The sequence below is a fragment of the Telmatherina bonti genome (assembly GCF_933228915.1).
Source record: "Telmatherina bonti genome assembly, chromosome: 24".
Classification (NCBI taxonomy): domain Eukaryota; kingdom Metazoa; phylum Chordata; class Actinopteri; order Atheriniformes; family Telmatherinidae; genus Telmatherina; species Telmatherina bonti.
This window is the reverse complement of record NC_136633.1, coordinates 22,615,101-22,632,600: the sequence shown is the minus strand read 5'-3', so window position 1 is coordinate 22,632,600 and position 17,500 is coordinate 22,615,101. Positions and strand designations below refer to the sequence as shown.

The 17,500-nt window shown below is 41.3% G+C and overlaps 2 protein-coding genes across 3 annotated transcripts in view; one reads left to right on the top strand and one right to left on the bottom strand.

Moving 5' to 3' along the window:
* Positions 1 to 5,020, top strand: part of mmadhca (metabolism of cobalamin associated Da) — a 10,176-nt gene extending 5,156 nt beyond the window's left edge. For both annotated transcript variants that reach the window (XM_079263620.1, XM_079263621.1), the window contains exons 4-8: positions 1,213 to 1,430; positions 1,517 to 1,622; positions 1,695 to 1,816; positions 3,465 to 3,551; positions 3,626 to 5,020. In XM_079263620.1, the coding sequence (XP_079119746.1) occupies positions 1,213 to 1,430; positions 1,517 to 1,622; positions 1,695 to 1,816; positions 3,465 to 3,551; positions 3,626 to 3,844 (752 nt within the window). In that variant the 3' untranslated portion in view covers positions 3,845 to 5,020. The remainder of the gene's footprint in view (positions 1 to 1,212; positions 1,431 to 1,516; positions 1,623 to 1,694; positions 1,817 to 3,464; positions 3,552 to 3,625) is intronic.
* Positions 5,021 to 5,850: 830 nt separating this feature from the next.
* On the bottom strand, positions 5,851 to 13,655 carry lypd6 (LY6/PLAUR domain containing 6; the record flags this gene model as incomplete). Its single annotated transcript, XM_079264136.1, has 4 exons — positions 5,851 to 6,042; positions 6,119 to 6,249; positions 6,333 to 6,431; positions 13,538 to 13,655. 4 exons carry the CDS (start codon positions 13,653 to 13,655, stop codon positions 5,851 to 5,853), a joined length of 540 nt encoding a protein of 179 aa, XP_079120262.1.
* Between the last annotated feature and the right edge of the window lie 3,845 nt (positions 13,656 to 17,500).

Sequence of the window (17,500 nt, the reverse complement as noted above, 5' to 3'; positions counted from 1 at the left end):
ATCAGAGCCTGAAAACGAAGTGGAAAACAGCAACCCACAGCAACGAATGCACCATGATAGCACCCCTTTAAGTATCCATCACAGACTGGATATAAAAGGTGAAAGGCCTCTGTGAAGTCACTTGTAGGTTCTGAAGAGCTTTAAGTTTGGTGGGCTGTGGAGCTGGGGCGGTGGGGAGAGGGGGGGTGATTGACCACTATCAAACTCTGACCTGCTTGTAGCTAAGAGCTATCCGAGCTAACCTGGAGATAACAGGAGGTAACTCGCTAATGGATAGGGCTGTGACGATATGCTTTTGTCCCGATTCAATTAGATTCTGATTTTCTGGGTGCCGATTCGATTTAAATTGCTATTCTCACAATTATTCAATATTGCTGATTGTTGTAGATTAAAAACAAAAAAACTTTTTATGCTCGTCATTTTTCTGGATCTCAATCGGGGAAAAAAACAGCACAGTAGTCAGACCATCATTCTGCTGCTATAATACCCAAGGAGACAAGTAAATAAGACCAATAAAAATTACAAAAATGTTACCATGGATTATTATTTATTTGAAAAAAAATATTCAATTTTAAAATTGTGAATCAAAAAATCCAATATTCCATTTTTCGACTTGATTTTCCACCCCTAGTAACGGAGGTAGGCGTGCTAAAGCTAAGTCACGTTGTTAACCGGCTAAAAACCGCAGTTGTTTTACGTTCTTACTTGAAGCGGGAGGTCGGTACCTGTCAATCAAAAGGACACGCCCCTAAATATGCTGAACTTTGAGATTAAATTACTTTTAAACGGGCGAGTTAGAAAAAAAAATTCACTCCCCCCACAGTTGTCATGAAGGTAAACCTGACCTATTAAACCTAAAATTAATTTTTGAACCAGGCTGTAAACATGTTTATTTCTGCTGTGAAGTTGGTCTTTTTAACATGGGAGTCTATGGGGATTCGCTCTGTTTTGGAGCCCCTAGTGGATGAATGGGGAACTGCAGTTTTATGTACTTCCGCAAAAGTTTCGCTTTTCTGTCTTCCAATCCTCCCTCTGCTGCTTCCACGTTAACACTTAGTTTTTATTATTTTCGGGAGGTTTAAGCAGACTAAACACAACATTTGTTTTGGATTTTTACTCTTAATATCGTTGGTCTGCTTGCTTCTCTAAACTCCCCAGGAGTTGATGTTAAAACATCAGAATATTCCACCGTTTTCCATCTTCTCCCTCCAGGCCCAAGGACAGTATGGCCTGATGAGAGCATGGGTCCGTTCGGACCTCAGGACCAGCGCTTCCAGTTACCGGGTAATGTTGGCTTCGACTGCCACCTGGAAGGCATGGAGAACCAGAAGAAGGCTCCAGTCCACAGAACGGTGCCCGACATACTGACGACTCCGAGCAGCTTGGAGAGACACCAGTTCATTCTGGCCCAGTTTGTCAACGAGTTCCACGTACGTCTCCTATCAGACTATTTCCTTTTAACACGCGAGACTGACGTCGCCGTTGGAAAAGGGATGAAATGTGTTTTGTTTAACAGGGAAAGTTGGGTCCTATTTCCACCAGAGTCCACAAAGCTGAGCAGTACTTCAACCAGACAGACACAGACTGCTCCATAAACTCCTGCCCAGAGCTTCTAAAGAAAGGTAAAGGAAAGTTACTCTGCTTTTTCATCACACAAAGCCAAAGAAAAAATAATTATTTAGATGTTTCCTCAGATCTGGAGATGTTGTTCCCCTCGGCGCCCGCTGCTTCCATCACGGTCGTCACGGTAACGCAAAGGAACAGTCTGTGGCAGGATGAAGCTGCAGAGCAGGACAAAGACCGGCTGCTTCATAAGGTCAGTTTGGTGATAAGTAATACATATTTAAGGCGAGATGCGGCCTTATTTTCCATCTCAACGTGTTGTCTGTCAGACTGGTGGGGAAAAGATGCACATTGATCTCCATCTCAGCAGCAACTTAAACTCACCAAACGTCCCAGTTCTGCTCCTGCCTGTAATTTTAAAGTTTAGAGCCCCCCATTGATGGATAGTCCAGCCGTCCATCGAGCCTGTACAGGACTTGTAGTGACACTTATCGCTTATTCTGTCTCTTTCTTTATATCTCATCATGTCATCCTGCGTTTCTTTGCGTTTGAAACGGTTTTTATATCTGCTAGCTAGCGTGTGACTCAGCTTATCCAGCTGCTAGAAGTGGTCTAGGTTAGTTTCTCAGCCACACTGATGGACGGCGACGTGTGAAAAGCTCATAATAAAAGTCATTATTCTTTCCAACAAGTCCGAAAGGCAAAGATTTAAGTTTCAAAGGTTACAAAGCATGTTTTTATTTTGTTTTTGTACGTAAATGTAGATGTCTGTTTCAGACGTTGTCATACATCGCTGCTCTCATACGTCAACACGGTTCATCGACTAGCAAGCAGTGCTGAGTTCATTTCTGCATTTTGACACCGGTTGGAAGCGATAAACGCAGACATCATATTTTTGTAGACGCCTCATTGAGCGCTGGAGAGTGAACCAGCATCGATACAATGCGACATCTATGTATATATGAAGTCTATGGTGATACTGCCTCGCTATAAAGTTGTTTTATAAACATCCAAAAACATTAGAAGAAGAAGAATAAACCCATCCTCTACTTTTTCTTCTTCATGTGCTTTTTATTTGGCGGTTTCTGCGTCTTCTGGTTTGATGAGTGTCAGATATACAACTCAGTTCGGTTGTTTCTGATAGTATCGCTCCATTTTCTGCATCACGTGAACGCTCAGCTCCTTGAACACAGACCTGAACACACGCGTAACTGTCGCAGACAGACAGAACTGCGTATCCGTCTGCTGCGTCCAGCATAAAGAAGCCCGACGTTGTAAAAATGTTATGTGGCGATACTTTGTAGTTAAAAAACCAAACAGGAATTCATTGGGGTGTCACATGACCAATATGGACGAATCACTAGGGCTGTGACGATATGCCGATTTGATTTAAATTGTGATTCTCAAAATTCTTCAATATTGCTAATTTTCGTAATTTAGAAAAAAAAAACAAAAATAAAAAAAATTACGAAAACTTTATTTTGCTTGTAATTTTTCTTGATTTCAGTCAGGAGAAAACACAGTAGCCAGACCATCATTCTGCTCATATAATGCCCAAGAAGACGAGTAAAAGGATCATTAAACCAATAAGAATGACAAAAAATTTATAGTAGATACATTTTATTTCATTGAGGGGAAAAAAAAAACTTAACAAAAAAATCTATTTTAAAATCATGAAACAAAAAAATCCCAATTTTCGATCTTCCCACCCCTACCAATCACGTTGTCTGAAACGGAGGGTGGCCAGTGAGAGCTCGCCGGTCGTGTGAAAAGGTGAATTTAGAAGCGATTTAGATGCACGTGCAGACAAAGTTCCATGAATCCAAATGTTTCCTTTAGTCTGAAGAAGACACATTTCTGTTGCTGTGTTTCGCTTGAGCTGCTTTTCTTCCTCCCTGCAGTTTGTAAACGGCGCGAAGGAGATGTGTTTCGCTCTGTGGACCGCCGGCTACTGGGCCGACTTCATCGACCCAACAACAGGAGCAGCTGTGAGTAATCTGATTACATTCTACCTGCTTTCCCACCATGATCACGTTTTACCGGTAAACGTTTCCTCCAACAGTTCTTCGCTTCTCCGTCAAGTCAGATGTCGCTGCAGACGGACGAGCAGCTGGAACATCTGGGTTTTCACATCGAGGTGTCCGGCTCCTGCACCGTCATTCGCCACATCCTGAGAGGAACGCCTTTATTTGTGGGGACTGTTTTCACCAGCGCACCCACCAACAGTGCTGCTATCGCCAGACTACAAGGACTATCAAATGTATTTGATGATGAAGAATAGGCTTTTTTAATTAATATTATTCTACAAGAGGAAATCTGAGTGCTGAAGATGCTTCATGTGGGGTCAGGTCGGCCGGTATCGGCTCAGGACCCTGACAGGACGCGACATCCATTAAATGCACACAAAGTCTCACTTTGTTGTGGCGAATCTGCCAAAATTGTTAATGTTCTAGAGGTTTATATGTATTTATGAAATAAAAAGATGTCCTTTTTGCAGCTGGTTAAAACTCCAGGCTCCAAAACCACAAGATTTAACTGGAACAATGTTAGGTCAGACTTTTCATACCCACATGTATTTTTTCTCTTTAAGCTGCTGCACTGAATGTCAGGAAATAAACAGCATTTCCAGTAAAGCGCCACAGTGCAGATGAAGTGATTTCTTATCAGGCTGTAGCGGCTTTGGATTTCAGAGATGACGACGTGGATGAAGACTGGCTTGTGACTATGGAAGGCCAGTTGGGCCAAAAACGTGCGTCAAAACGTCTTCAAAATGCGTGTACCGAAGAACAAGAACGCGTTCTGAGCGCGTACTCGACACGATCGGTACACGCATTTTGAAGGTGCCTGAACGTGTTCTGAAAGGCGTCCTCTATGCGTTTTGAATTTCATCCATAGTTTTTATCATTAAATGGAAATTCAAATAAATCAAAAACAATTATGTTTGTCTAGCTTAATTATTGAATGGTTTGCATTTCTGTAGTTTTTACAATTAAATGGCATTTAAATAAATGCAACCACATTAACAATAATAAATATTCTAATAGCTTACAAATAAAACCCTATGGTGACAACCAACTGAGGGTGTTGCAGCCTACAGCCCCCACGATTTTTAATGAAATGGCTTAACCTATAGTCCTCAACCAATGGATGTTAAGAGGTTCTGAAGGCGCTCAGAACGCGTTAAGGCGTCAAGAACACGTTCGGAGCGCCATCAGTACGCACATTTTGAAGACGTTTTGATCCACGTGTTTGGCGCAACCGATCTTCCATACATGACTGCTGCGTTGTCTGCAAACCTCAGTGTGGGACAGCGGTGGAGGCTGGGAGTCGGTGCTGATGGGAGACGAGATGTGGATGCTTATAGCGTCTGTTTAAGAGAAACGTTGGTGTCCAAGCTTATTCCTGTCCTGTGTGGACATGACATTACTGGCTTCTACATGTGTTTTTATTGTCAGACAATAAAACAGCAGATGTGATAAAAGAACCGGCTTTTATTTAGCTTTGAAGACAACACCACGCGCCCCCTATTGACAGCTAATTCAACATCCATCTGGCGCTCATCTCTCACCAGCCAGCAGAAGATGATCTTACCATGACTCTTGTTTTCCTCTTCTTTTTTTTTTAAATCTTCTTGTTTCTTTGCTGAATCAGCGACATCGTGTGTTCAAAACCACCAGTTCCTGATTATACCGTGAAGCGAAACATCACGTTGTGACCTGGACGTAAAAGTGTATAGTGTCGGTTTCTCAGCCTCGGGACGCTGCTGGGCATCAGTGGCTCTAGAAATGCACATGACCTTTAAACGCAGAGTTTTAAGGTCAGATTTAATTTGAATCAAGTGTGTTGTAGCAGTGAAACCGTGCAGGATGGTAGCTCATAAGGAGTTGGAGACTGCTGGTTTATATGAGAAAAAAGGTGAACACTGGCAGTTCTTCACAAACTAATGGTTAAATGTTCTGCAGAATAATTGGAACTCTGGATATTAAGTGATGTTTTCATCATCAATCCGGATTAAATAACTTCATAACAGATTCATTCATATTGATTGTTTTGCAGAAATTAACTAATACGTCTTATGCAGCAGAATCGACACACCATACATTTATTATAATAATGACTTCATTAATTGTTACATGTAGAAAATGTGTGTAAAAATACACACTTGTGTTTAAATGTTAGAGCTGTCATAAATAAATTAATAAAAAGGGTAAAAAGTCATTTAAAGGGTGCAGTTTAATATAAAATCTAATGCTGTTTTACTTCTACAGCATTAAAATCTACTGAAAATCATCTGCTTCCCTCTGAAACGTATGCAGCTGTGCAGCTGCTGATCATGATGATGATGAAGAAGAGCGTCTCTGCAGGACAAAGCCTCCTGCCTGAGCTGACCAGAGGAGACCTGGAGGAGAAAATGGCGCTGCTGCTATTTCTGGGCACCAGCACGTTGCAGATGTTCCCCTCGCAGCAGGACGTGCACACCTGACGGGAAAAGAGGGAAACGTTGGGAAGGAAATAATCTGCAGGGATGTGGAAGACGGAGGAATCCTCCTCTCACCTGGTAGCCGTTATCGGTGACGTCCATGCAGCCAGTGAAGCGACAGTTGTCCATCGTGGCGCAGCGCTTAATAACAGACACACTGTCTCCATGTTTGTCCATCATGTGGAACGTGTAGCAGTACCTGGTCTCTGGAACATCGTAATCGATTATCATCAATGTGTGACTGAAAAACCAAGTTTACCATCTACTCTGCTGTGTTCAGCTTCTGTACCTTTTGGACAGTACACATCTGGAGCCCAGCGGTTGCACTCATAGTTATCTGCAGCGTCTTGACACGTGAAGCACTTAAAGCCGCCGGGGTGAGGCGTGGCTGTGGAGGACATGACACCAAACTGGTTTTTATGCATATTAGTTTCAAAGGAAAACATGAGCGGGTATTTTATGAGGTGTTGAACTTGAAGCAAAGCTCAAGGCCTAGACAGGATGAGGAGGATGTTAAGAGTTTGAATACAGTCAGCTGGACTGTTTGACCTCTAATCTGAAAGTGTTTTAACCAGGTAGATTGTTCCTCTTAGTGCATTTAAATGGAGCAAGTTCGATCCCATCAAATGGCCAACAGGTGAGGAGCTCGGTCATCCGGAAGGGGCTCAGAGTAGAGAGCTCCTCCACATCAAGAGGTGCCAGTTAAGGTGGTTAACAAGGTGGTGGGGCATCTGGTTAGGATGCCTCCTGGACGCCTCCCTGGTGAGGTGTTCTGGGCACGTCCCAGCGGGAGGAGACCCCGGGGAAGACCCAGGACACACTGGAGGGATTATATCTCTCAACTGGCCTGGGAACGCCTTTGGATCGCTCCTGATGAGTTGGAAAATGTGACTGGAGAGAGGGAAGTCTGGGTTTCCCTACTTAGGCTGCTGCCCATGCGACCTGACCCCAGATAAGCGGCAGAAAATGGATGGATGGACGAACAGCCAATCAGAAAAAAAGGTGTAAATATGTCAGTTGATCTGATGGGAGAAGGTTGATTCAAACCTTTTCACCAATGATCAGCAGGAAAAAAAACAACCATATGCACCTAATAAATAACACACATAATTTAGTCCATCTTAAAAAAGGCTTGGCTATCCGTCGTTTAACGCAGAAGCGATGCCATCGGAGTGCAGGGAGGCAGTGTTGAGTTGTATACCTGACACCCAACCAGAGAAGAAGAGGAACAGGAAGTTGTAAACAGCAAATCAATTTTATTTCTTCTTCTGGTGTTTTTGGACTGTTGTAAATAACTTTTACAACTACTATTCAGTCGGTCATTTTCTTAACCGCTTAGTTCATTCCAGGGTCGTGGATTATCGCTACTAACTGGTGTCAAGTCAACTCTGAACGCAGCACTGCCCACTAGTGGATGAATTAACTTAAACATTGCAATGTAAAATATGTATGGAAATATGAGGACAGCAATGTTTGAAACAGACATCACCATTTATGTAAAGGTAGCGTAAATGGACTTAAAAGACACAATACAGAACTTTAGGCATTTTCGCCTCATGCACCCCCTATTGTCAGCTAATTCGGCATCTATCTTGCATCCTACCTGACCTCTTCGCTCTCTCCAACCAGCAAAAAACAATCTTATGATGACTCTTGTTTTGTCTCTCTCTCTTTCCTTGTGTTTCTTTGCGGAGTCAGCGACGTTGCGTGTTCAAAACAGCCAGTGTGTTTCCTAGCGTGAAGTGTAACTTGGCAACGTTAGCGTCCCGGATCTAAAAGTTTTATGGTGTCGGTTTCTCAGCCTTGGGATGCTGCTGGGCAGCAGCGGCTCTAGAAATGCACGTTAGATGTCACTGTGGCATCGAACAAGTCCAGAAGGTGGAGCGTTAAGGGCAGAAAGTTACGTAAAGGGTCTTTAAGACACAAATGTAATGTAAACATAACTTTTAAAAAAGGTGTCAAATTGGCTAAACTACACATTTATACGCATCTCTGTGTAGTTACTTATAGCCTATTAGATTTCTTCCAGAGGGTGGAAGTATACGCTTCATGGCGACTGTTTGTAATTCAGTAGAAGGAGTAGTTATCCTGCATTGATAGAAATGTTAAAGCTGAACAGCTTTGGAGCATTTTTGCACTTTGGCGCCCTCTAATGACCATCAGAACAAGTCGCTGGGAGCGAATAAACCACTAAAAGCTACATGAATGGTGGATGTAATTCAGCAGAAGAAGTAGCGTTTTGTTCAGTTCTCTGTCTAGGTGGTTCAGGGGAACATCCAGCCCTCAATAAGACCTGTTTCTGCTGATTTTCAGCCCAGTTCATGCCATGTGACATCAGCTTTTTCTTCCTGTTTTCCTTCCTTAAAATGGCTGGGTGGCAGCGTTTCCATGGAGACCATTTCTGATGAGGCTTCGGCCAACTGTAGATGGATGGACTAAAAGTCCAGATCCATCTCTCAGGTCTTGGTTTAGGTCTCTGCTGGAATTGTCCCCATTTCTTAAGGAGATCACTTTCAGAGCTTACATTTGTTCACTTTCCTCAACCTGGTTTTTGGGTAATAGCTTGTCGGGAATCCCCTCATTATTGCACAAATACTATTTATGTCCGACAAACTGTGTTATCTTTGGCTTTTTTTCATAGATGCAAGTAAAAAGAAAGTTGTCTTTGCATCCTTCTGCTGGTAACAAAGAGCCTAAAGATCCACTTTAAAATGGGTTCATTGCCAAGTTGTTAATACAACACTGCTTCGTCTCATGAGTTAGGAGCCTTTTTTTCTGCCTGAATGACTCATAGGTCAGAGTTAAATGGCTTAACGAACAAAAAAAAAAAAAAAAAAACCACATTCCTTTTCAAAAGGACAAGAATTAAACTGAGTGAAAACGACAGCATGAGTAAGTCTGAAAAACTGCACGTCTGCAAGTTGTAAAACAGAAAAGGAGCTTTGAGATGTTTGCACAATGTTGTGAAGGATAACTGCATAGGTCTGGGCAATATGACCAAAATCTCATATCCAGATATAGCTCATTTTATATCTTCATTACAGTATAACATTTTTTGTGTAATTTTGTGTCAGTCATCAGTTATATATGTCAGATGTGCTTGGCAACAACAGCAGTGATCTCCTTCCATCTACGGGAACTATGGCTGTATGGTGTTTTATGGGTAAATACCCGTTGCAGTGTTTGCATCTGGAGTTTTTCATGAGCGCTTTCACCTCCACTTGACGCTACTTTTGCAGCTTTTGCAACGTCTCTCTGTATGCTCTCTGTATACTTTGTCATGATTGTTGTGCAGGTGATAAAACTGGTTTTTATTGTGTTGGAGATGTTGGGATGTGAGCTGGCATATTTTACGTTGGTCTTTTTATATCCAAACCGCATCCATGTGACAAATTTCCTCTTTTAGGAACAAGTTCATCGGTTTGGGTCGACTGGTCATATTCTAGTGAATTATCCTGCTCTGAAACACGTCTTCCCTACATGTTTGTTTATATATTTCAGCGTGCATGCCATAAAGCGCATCTTGTCGTAAAATACTGCAGTAAAGCACCTCATTGTGGCGTAAACGTCAGAGCCTCATATGAAACAAGACATTTTCTATCGTCCATATGATATATATATCATATCACCCAGCCCTATAACTGCATATGTATTATGTGTAACTACACACATAGAAAAATAAAGGGGAAAATATAGTTTAAGGATGATCACAACATATAGCATTTATATTTAGGTAAAAGAAGTTAAAACCTTCATCACTTCCTCTCAGCCGGCTGTCTGCATTCATGTTATTTCTGCCACATTCCTGCCACTCATGTTGACCCGGCGGGGGGCGGCAGGCAGGTTCTCACAGAGTAACTGTGCTCACCAGCATGTTGTTTTGAAACAGCTGGTGTAGTAATAATGTGGACTTATTGACATATTTGCCAACCCCTTTGCTCCTGGGTCGTCTCATTAATGCATCCATTTATGAGACGACCCATGAATTAAAGATCAATCGCTTGTTTGTGCTCCTACTTGGGGAGAGACGGGGAGACGCGCATATTTTGGTTTGTATTTCATCTTTTGGTTTTTTGTTTCCCAGCTGTTAAAACTGCAGTTGATGGTTGTGTTGTAAGCACGAATTAAAGCTAGTTGCGTTGCCGTTTTTAGTTAATATTGTCTTAAAACAATCTCTCTGCGAGAGAGAAACTAATGAAAATGATTGTGTCTGGCAAAACGCATGTATTTTTTGTTATCGTGCAGTTAATGGATGTATTGCTTATTGCGACAGACTGAGGCTAGTGTGTTGTCAGCTGAAAACCAAAACTGGTTTCAAACTCCGCTTTTAGCCTTTTTTTTTTTTCTTTAGTTTGACTAAAACAAATATATGACAACATGCTATACAGCAAATGTGTTCTAGGAGTCATTGTTTAAATGAAAAGTTTTTCATTTGGCCACCAAATACATCTTTCAGCTTCAATGGCTCTAATAATATACATATAATTCTATAACAGAGCAAACACAGTTTACTACCGGCATCCATGTTGGTACTCTGACTTCCAGTTTGCAAAGAAGAACATATGGATATGACGTCATTATTCTCAGCTTCTGAATCAACGCATCATAGAGGCCCATTTATGCTCTCTTAGGTACGTCAACGAGGATATTAGTTTTAGACTTCACCATACGTCACCGCCCTTGTACCTCCCATCTTTTATGTTGCCATGGTCTTTAAATCAGTTATTTCCAAGCAGAAACTTGCGACATTAAAAGTGAAGCCTATGTGGACGGGGCAAAAACTGCAGTACCCCCCCTCATCCACTAGGGGCTCCAAAACAGAGTGAATCCCCATAGACTCCCATGTTAAAAAGACAGCAGAAATAAGCATGTTTACAGCCTGGTACAAAAAAACATTTCAGGTTGAATACGTCAGGTTTACCTTGACGATAACTGGGGTGACAGGTGATGCAACACCTTTTGTGTTTCATATGGGTTTCATATGACTTCACTCAACAGCATTATCTTTAAGACCGTCCTGAGACTGGACATGGCTGGCAAGAATACCGCGAATACCCCTTCTAATTATGTCCAGTACCAGGTAATCAGGATATTATTAGATTATCTGATATTTTGACATCTGTTATAATCAAACCCTGTTTTCACCCGGAAATTCCCATTACTTTAACTGTCTTTCCTGTTTCATTATTTTCCCGTAAATCTCCCTATTTGTGTGTGATTCAGGGAGAAAATAAACTTTAAAAGTTTCCAACATCGGCTCTGAGTTTGTGGCGGGTGCCAAAGAATTTCCTTTCATTTCAAATACAGTACTTCTCAGGTATGATTATAATCAGCCAATTAAAAACAAATACATAAATGTGATGCCACTACTTTTTACAGTTGATTTTTTGCACAATACGCTGGTAAATAAATAGAGATCCAAATGTAACTTTTCTTACAGATTTAAGTGCCTCAAAAGCCACAGAAGTAGTGAATAATGACTCTGAACCAGTCTGGAAACGGATCCGGTACGGAGTCAGCTGCTGTCTGGGACACAACGTACCTTTCCTGTAATGAAGATTTTTGTCCATCAGATGATGACGTTTGGACTCAGTTACCATCCTGATGTAAAGCAGCGGTCGGCAGTGGTACTCTTGTATGCCGTAAGGGATTTGTCTGTGTAGTGGTTTGGATTGTAACTGAGATAAATGTAGATGTCCGAAAAAGATCAAATTCGCAAATGTTGGGCAATATAAGTGGATTCAGCAATTCAGATGATATATGGATCAAACCCTAAAATACTGTTTTTATTTTTTAGATAGCGCTTTCTTTTCTCCAGCAGAGATGCATGATTGTCATTTTTCCCTTTAACAGTTGATGGCGCTAGGTCCTAAAGATGGCAGCCGTAGGAAAATCGGGACATCAGTGAAAACCATGAGTACAGCTGGTTCATCCACTTGTGGGCAGTGCTGAGTTCAGAGTTCACTTCTCTGTTTTGACCCCTGTTGGTAGCCGTATTGCACCGCTGTAAAGTTGTTTGCATCCATTCAAAAACACAAGAAGAAAAAAAAAGTTTTTTTCTGTTTTAACAACTGTGTCTTCTTCTTCTCTGGTTTGTTCCTTTTTGCTGGTTGCGTGTCAGCTAACTGGACACTACCCCTGTGATTTCTGGTATCGCTCCATTTTCTGAGTAAAGTCATGGATAGCTACGCTCCTTGAAAACGTACCAAACTATGGGCAGGAGACAAACGAAACTGTGTGTCTAGGCTTGTCACGGTAAACTTTTTTCCATGTAATTAATTGTCTCAGAATTTATTGCGATAAACAATAATATTGCGTTAAGCGATTATTGTTGTCATTTTCACACCCTTTCAAAGATCAACATACCTTCAGCTAGATGTGCAGACTAGTTTATGGTCATCCAGTCCCCAGTCTGCTAAAACACATCAGGATTTCTCCTGGGGTTTTGGCAACATGTTTATCTGGAACATATGGTCTCTAAACACTGTGTAACAAAGTTACATAGTCAATGGTCAACCTCATATAAGGGGACATGTTTGGACTTAACCAGAGGTGGAATGGTTAAATTGAATGTCTTTGATCACCTTCAGTATGTCATTTTTCATGTCATTGTAAAGTTGTGGAATTGTCGTTTGTAACCTGTATGTTCATCCAGGCAATTCATACTGGCTGTGAAATATTTGCAACATTTTTCAAAATGTCGCCTTTTCAACAATATTAGAGCGCAGTATCGCTTTACCAACCACACTGTTTGAGTGCACACCATGTTGCACTGTCCTGTTTGTATTTAATCTGTTGGGTAAACGCCGATTGTAGACTGTCAGGAAATTTGTTAAGGTCTTTTATTCCCAGCAGAGATAACTGCAGTTGATGTGCAGATGGAAGCTTGTTGTATTTGCATGTTTAGTTAACATTGTCTTAAAACAAATGGTGCAATTGAGAGAGAAAAGAAAGACAAATGAAAATTATTGCATCTGGCAAACTTTTTGCACACATTTTCTCTTATCGGACGATTAATTGACTTATTGCTTATTGCGACAGACCTATGTGTGTCTTTTGCTTTACCCTGCACTCCTCCAAATGGTAAGCTGCGTATCACAGGCATTGTGTTACTGTTTGTAACTGATGAAATGCAAAGTAAACATGGCAACCATAATTTACTCGTAATACACTTGTAAATATTTGGCTAAAATCCTGACATTTCTCGACAATGTCACTCCGTTGGTGGTGCAGACACTGATGAGAGAAATTAAGTCTGAAATCATATTTGACTATATGACTTTAAGGTTTCATTAAGGAGAAAATGGAGGGAGAAAAAAAAACACTTTTTGTCTTTTAGAACCGGGAACATCGCCATCTGCTGGGAATGTGAGAGAATGCAGATCTACGAAAGTGTCCAGCTGAGGATGATGAAAATGTTGTCACAATCTGTTAAAATCTCAAAATAGATTATAGGTTTTGCAAAACACTGAAATTAGGACATGATGCTCTTACTTGAGGGATGCAGCAGCACGATATCCTTTATGGTGAAATCCCGTGATTGACTGGTTTTCAGCTGGTCACAGATGGTCGTCAATAAAAGGATCCAGGCCACCATTGGCCAGGCTTCCATCGCTGCCCCAAAGTATCTTCATCCACCCGTAGACCTGTCAAACACTGAGAGCAAAGTTTGAATAGAATGCTCAACACCTAATCTGTCTCATAAATAAGATGAAGCATTTTATTTGCCCAAATCGATGGAATAAATGGTCATTTATCTTTCTCCTCTATGAAGAAAGAGGCGATATCAAGCTAATAATAGCAGGAACTGGGGTATATAAGGGATTTTGTGTGTGTGTGTGTGTGTGTGTGTGTTTTCATGCTGTGAGCCCATTTCATTAACTAAATGTCAAAGGAGCCTTATGATTCAGCTCCTCGCTGTAACTCTTCATCTGCTGATATTTTACATCCTGACATGAGAAACTGAATGATTTTAATAGTAAAATTCAGCTATGGAGTGTCTGTTATCAACACTCACATGTAACGGGGAACTGACATCTACTTTTAGACGTATAAAGCAGACGTGCACTGTGCGTGAACGCATCCGCATAAAACAAAAGGCTTAAAAAAGAAACATATTTGGAAAACTGGGTACATAAGTACATGCAGTATATGCAGGTAATTTTACAGATGTTTAATCTATTGTTCTGATATTGTTCTGGACACTTTACACAGTAAAGATTGAGATTCAGCTCTCTGTTTCAGACATTTAGTCCACAGTACAGAGTGATTTGATGTAATGCAGTACAATAAGATGCAGTATGATATGGAAGGCTCCGGTTCAGTGTCCTACACTATGATACAATATTATATGTGTAATGTAGTAGCCTGGCAAGCCAGACTCTCTTGCTGCACCAGCGTAGAATCTGGGGACTCACTTACATCAATGGATTTCTAGGGTGCGACAAACAAGCACGGAGTAAACCAATCAGAAAAATAGAGGATGTGACGTCAGTAAAACGGCAGCCTACAATGTCTGGAAGTCTTTAGTAAAGCAAACGCAACTAACAAATTAAGCTCTTCCCAAAGCCAGTTGGAAGAAGAACAAAATGTCTTTCTTCAAAAGAAAAGCCTTCATGACTGTCAGTTGTTGAGGCATTAATGATTTGATATGTTCCTGGTCTTTTAAAAAAGTATTTACGGCAAAAACTAACTCCCGCTACGTCCGTGTGCCAGCTTGGATGTTTTAAAGAATTTGTGGTGGTGCAAGGCAAGAGGCAAAACTCTCCTCAGATAACCAATCAGAGTGGCCAGTTTATTTAAGACCGATAAGAATCTGAATATATAGAGCATCCCAGTCTAGTGTGCCAGGCTAGTAATGTAGTGCATTACAACACAAAACGATACAGTGCAATACAACTGGATATGATTTTGTATGATACAACACTCTAAAATACACCATGGTACGATGTCATATGATATCATATAATACGGTGCAATGCAGTAGGGTACAATAAAGTTCCGTACAATACGACTGAATATTTGTGACGTGATGTGTGATGGCTGACTGATCCAGTACAACACAATGTATGTTGAGCTGCAGTGCCATGTGTTGGGATGCCATACGCTTCAATGACATGCGCTGCAATGCCATATGCAGCAATGCCATACATTCGAATGCCATATGTTGGAATGCCGTGCATTGGGTACGAAACGAAGCGCTAAGATGCACTGTGCTACCAAGTTCCAATAGGAACTTTGTGTTTTTAGATTAGTTTATCAAATCAAAGATACTTTATTCATCTCTGAGGGGAAATTCAAAGTTCAAGCCAGCTCGTCTAAGGTTTGACATACAGACATGTAACATTAATGACAAAAGAGTAATACAGAACCAAGCTGAAAACTTAAGCCTCGCAGCCAGTTTTACCAGCACCACCTTATAACAGATAAGAACAGAGATACATTAGAATAATGTGGGGGGGAGTCGAAGGAAAAAAGGTCATGTAACACCGAGCCGCACCAGAATGACGCAGTCCGAAGATACAGAGAAAAAAACCCTTATACGCTGAAGCACAAACTAAAACAAGACACACAAAGTCCAGGGAGGCGGAGAGTCATATGGGAGGGGACCGGGGGAGGTTGAGGAGGGGGGACAGAGCGTCTATGAACATTTCTTCTTCTGTTCTCGGGGGGGGGGGGGTTACGCCCAAGGCCGCTGGGGAGCCGAATCCAGATATGATTGTTGTTTGGGTTCCAGGCGAAGAAAACAATTTGACCTTGGCCTTGAGTCTCAGGCAAGTCTCAGGCTGGCAGCTCCAGACAGCCGAATGGGGGGATCAATTTCCACCGATTCTAGTAGACATCTTCTTCATGTTGTTGTCGATTCTGCGGACCAGCTACAGGACCTCGGCCAAATGACCAGTATGGACCAGACTGGCATCCTGCCTACGGTCGAGTCCAGTCAACGCAAGAGTCTGTGCACTGCTAGCTCGGCACATACCGTTACAAAATTCTGGTAGCCTTCCAATTTGCAAACAAGAATATGCTTCCCTTGGGTATGACGTCATCATTCCCAGATCCGACGTCCGAGTCAACTGGAACACACCATAAAGGCCTATTTGTGCTCCCTTACGTTCGTTTCAAACGTCGCCATTAGTCAGCGCTCACGTACCTGCATGCGTCTTTTATGTTTCCGTTGTTAAGTTAGTTCATCCAAGCAGCAGCCTCTGAAGTCAAAACAGAAATTACTGAAATTGCAGTTCCGCCTTCATCCACTAGAGGCTCCAAAACAGAGGAAATCCCCATAGACTCCCATATTAAAAGACCTCTTCGCAGCATAAATAAACATGTTTACAGCCTGGTTCAAAACCATTTTAGGTTGAATGGGTCAGGTTTACCTTCATGATGAGGTGACGTCACATATAGTCTAAATTTGACAAAGGCACAGTGTGTTAAAGCTGTGTTGTGGGAAAACTGTTGAAAACAGCTCCTCGATACCTCAAACCATAATTCAGTCATAATGTGGCTGAACTGTGATCTGTCTGACTTAACTCTCCTAAAATTGCTGACTGATTGTGCACCATTACTATAAAAGCTTAAACAGGAGTCCAACCATCTTGCTACAAAGGTCGTGTTGCGGTTCTGCAATAATGTTGATTATGTTTGAAAAAAATTCTTTTCTCAATTTTTCTCCATTAAATAAAATTATTCCTTGAGTTTGGTTTAAGTTCAGCCAAAAGTATTCCATAACAATCATCTAACTTCTTTCTTGTTACATTATTTATGATATTTTACCAGAAATAAATATGTTTTTGTATATTTACCAGGATTGTGTAAAGTCATTTGCTTTAGGTTAAAGTGGAGACAGAGGTCTCTGACAAATACCCTTTATTAGATTTACTGAGATGTCAGTCAATGAATTAAACACCAGGTGACCTGGTTTTTCCTCTTACTGAGATTAGCAGATTCGTGTAAGAGTTCAGATGCCTCTGACACCACTCAGTCTTTCAGCCCCAGGCGGCACACCAGGCGGTGCGTTTGTAAATGGCTGTTTTCTTTGCATTAAACATGCCCCAGTAAAACTGATCCACCTCTTTTCTGCTGATGAATACCAGTACAGTACCACCCTGCAACGCCAGCACGCACAGAAGTGTTCGATGATAGAAAGTCATTTAGACGTTATAGTTTCACACAAAAACTGCAACTTTTTCCTACATTTATAACCAATAAATCTATTTTACAAGATGCAGCTAAAAGACTTTAAGTTCCTGAACTGGTAACAAAATAAAATTTTAGAAATTATGCTTTCCTCTCTGAAAGTCAGCATGTTCTGACTGGTCAAAATTAGTACAAACAACCAACTACAGGATGATTCCCAAACAACAGAATACTATAATGGAAATGATTTGGCCAAATCCTGGTGCACATGGTGACTAAAACTGTATTTAATGTTTGTTTAAATGTTTTAGTCCAGTAATC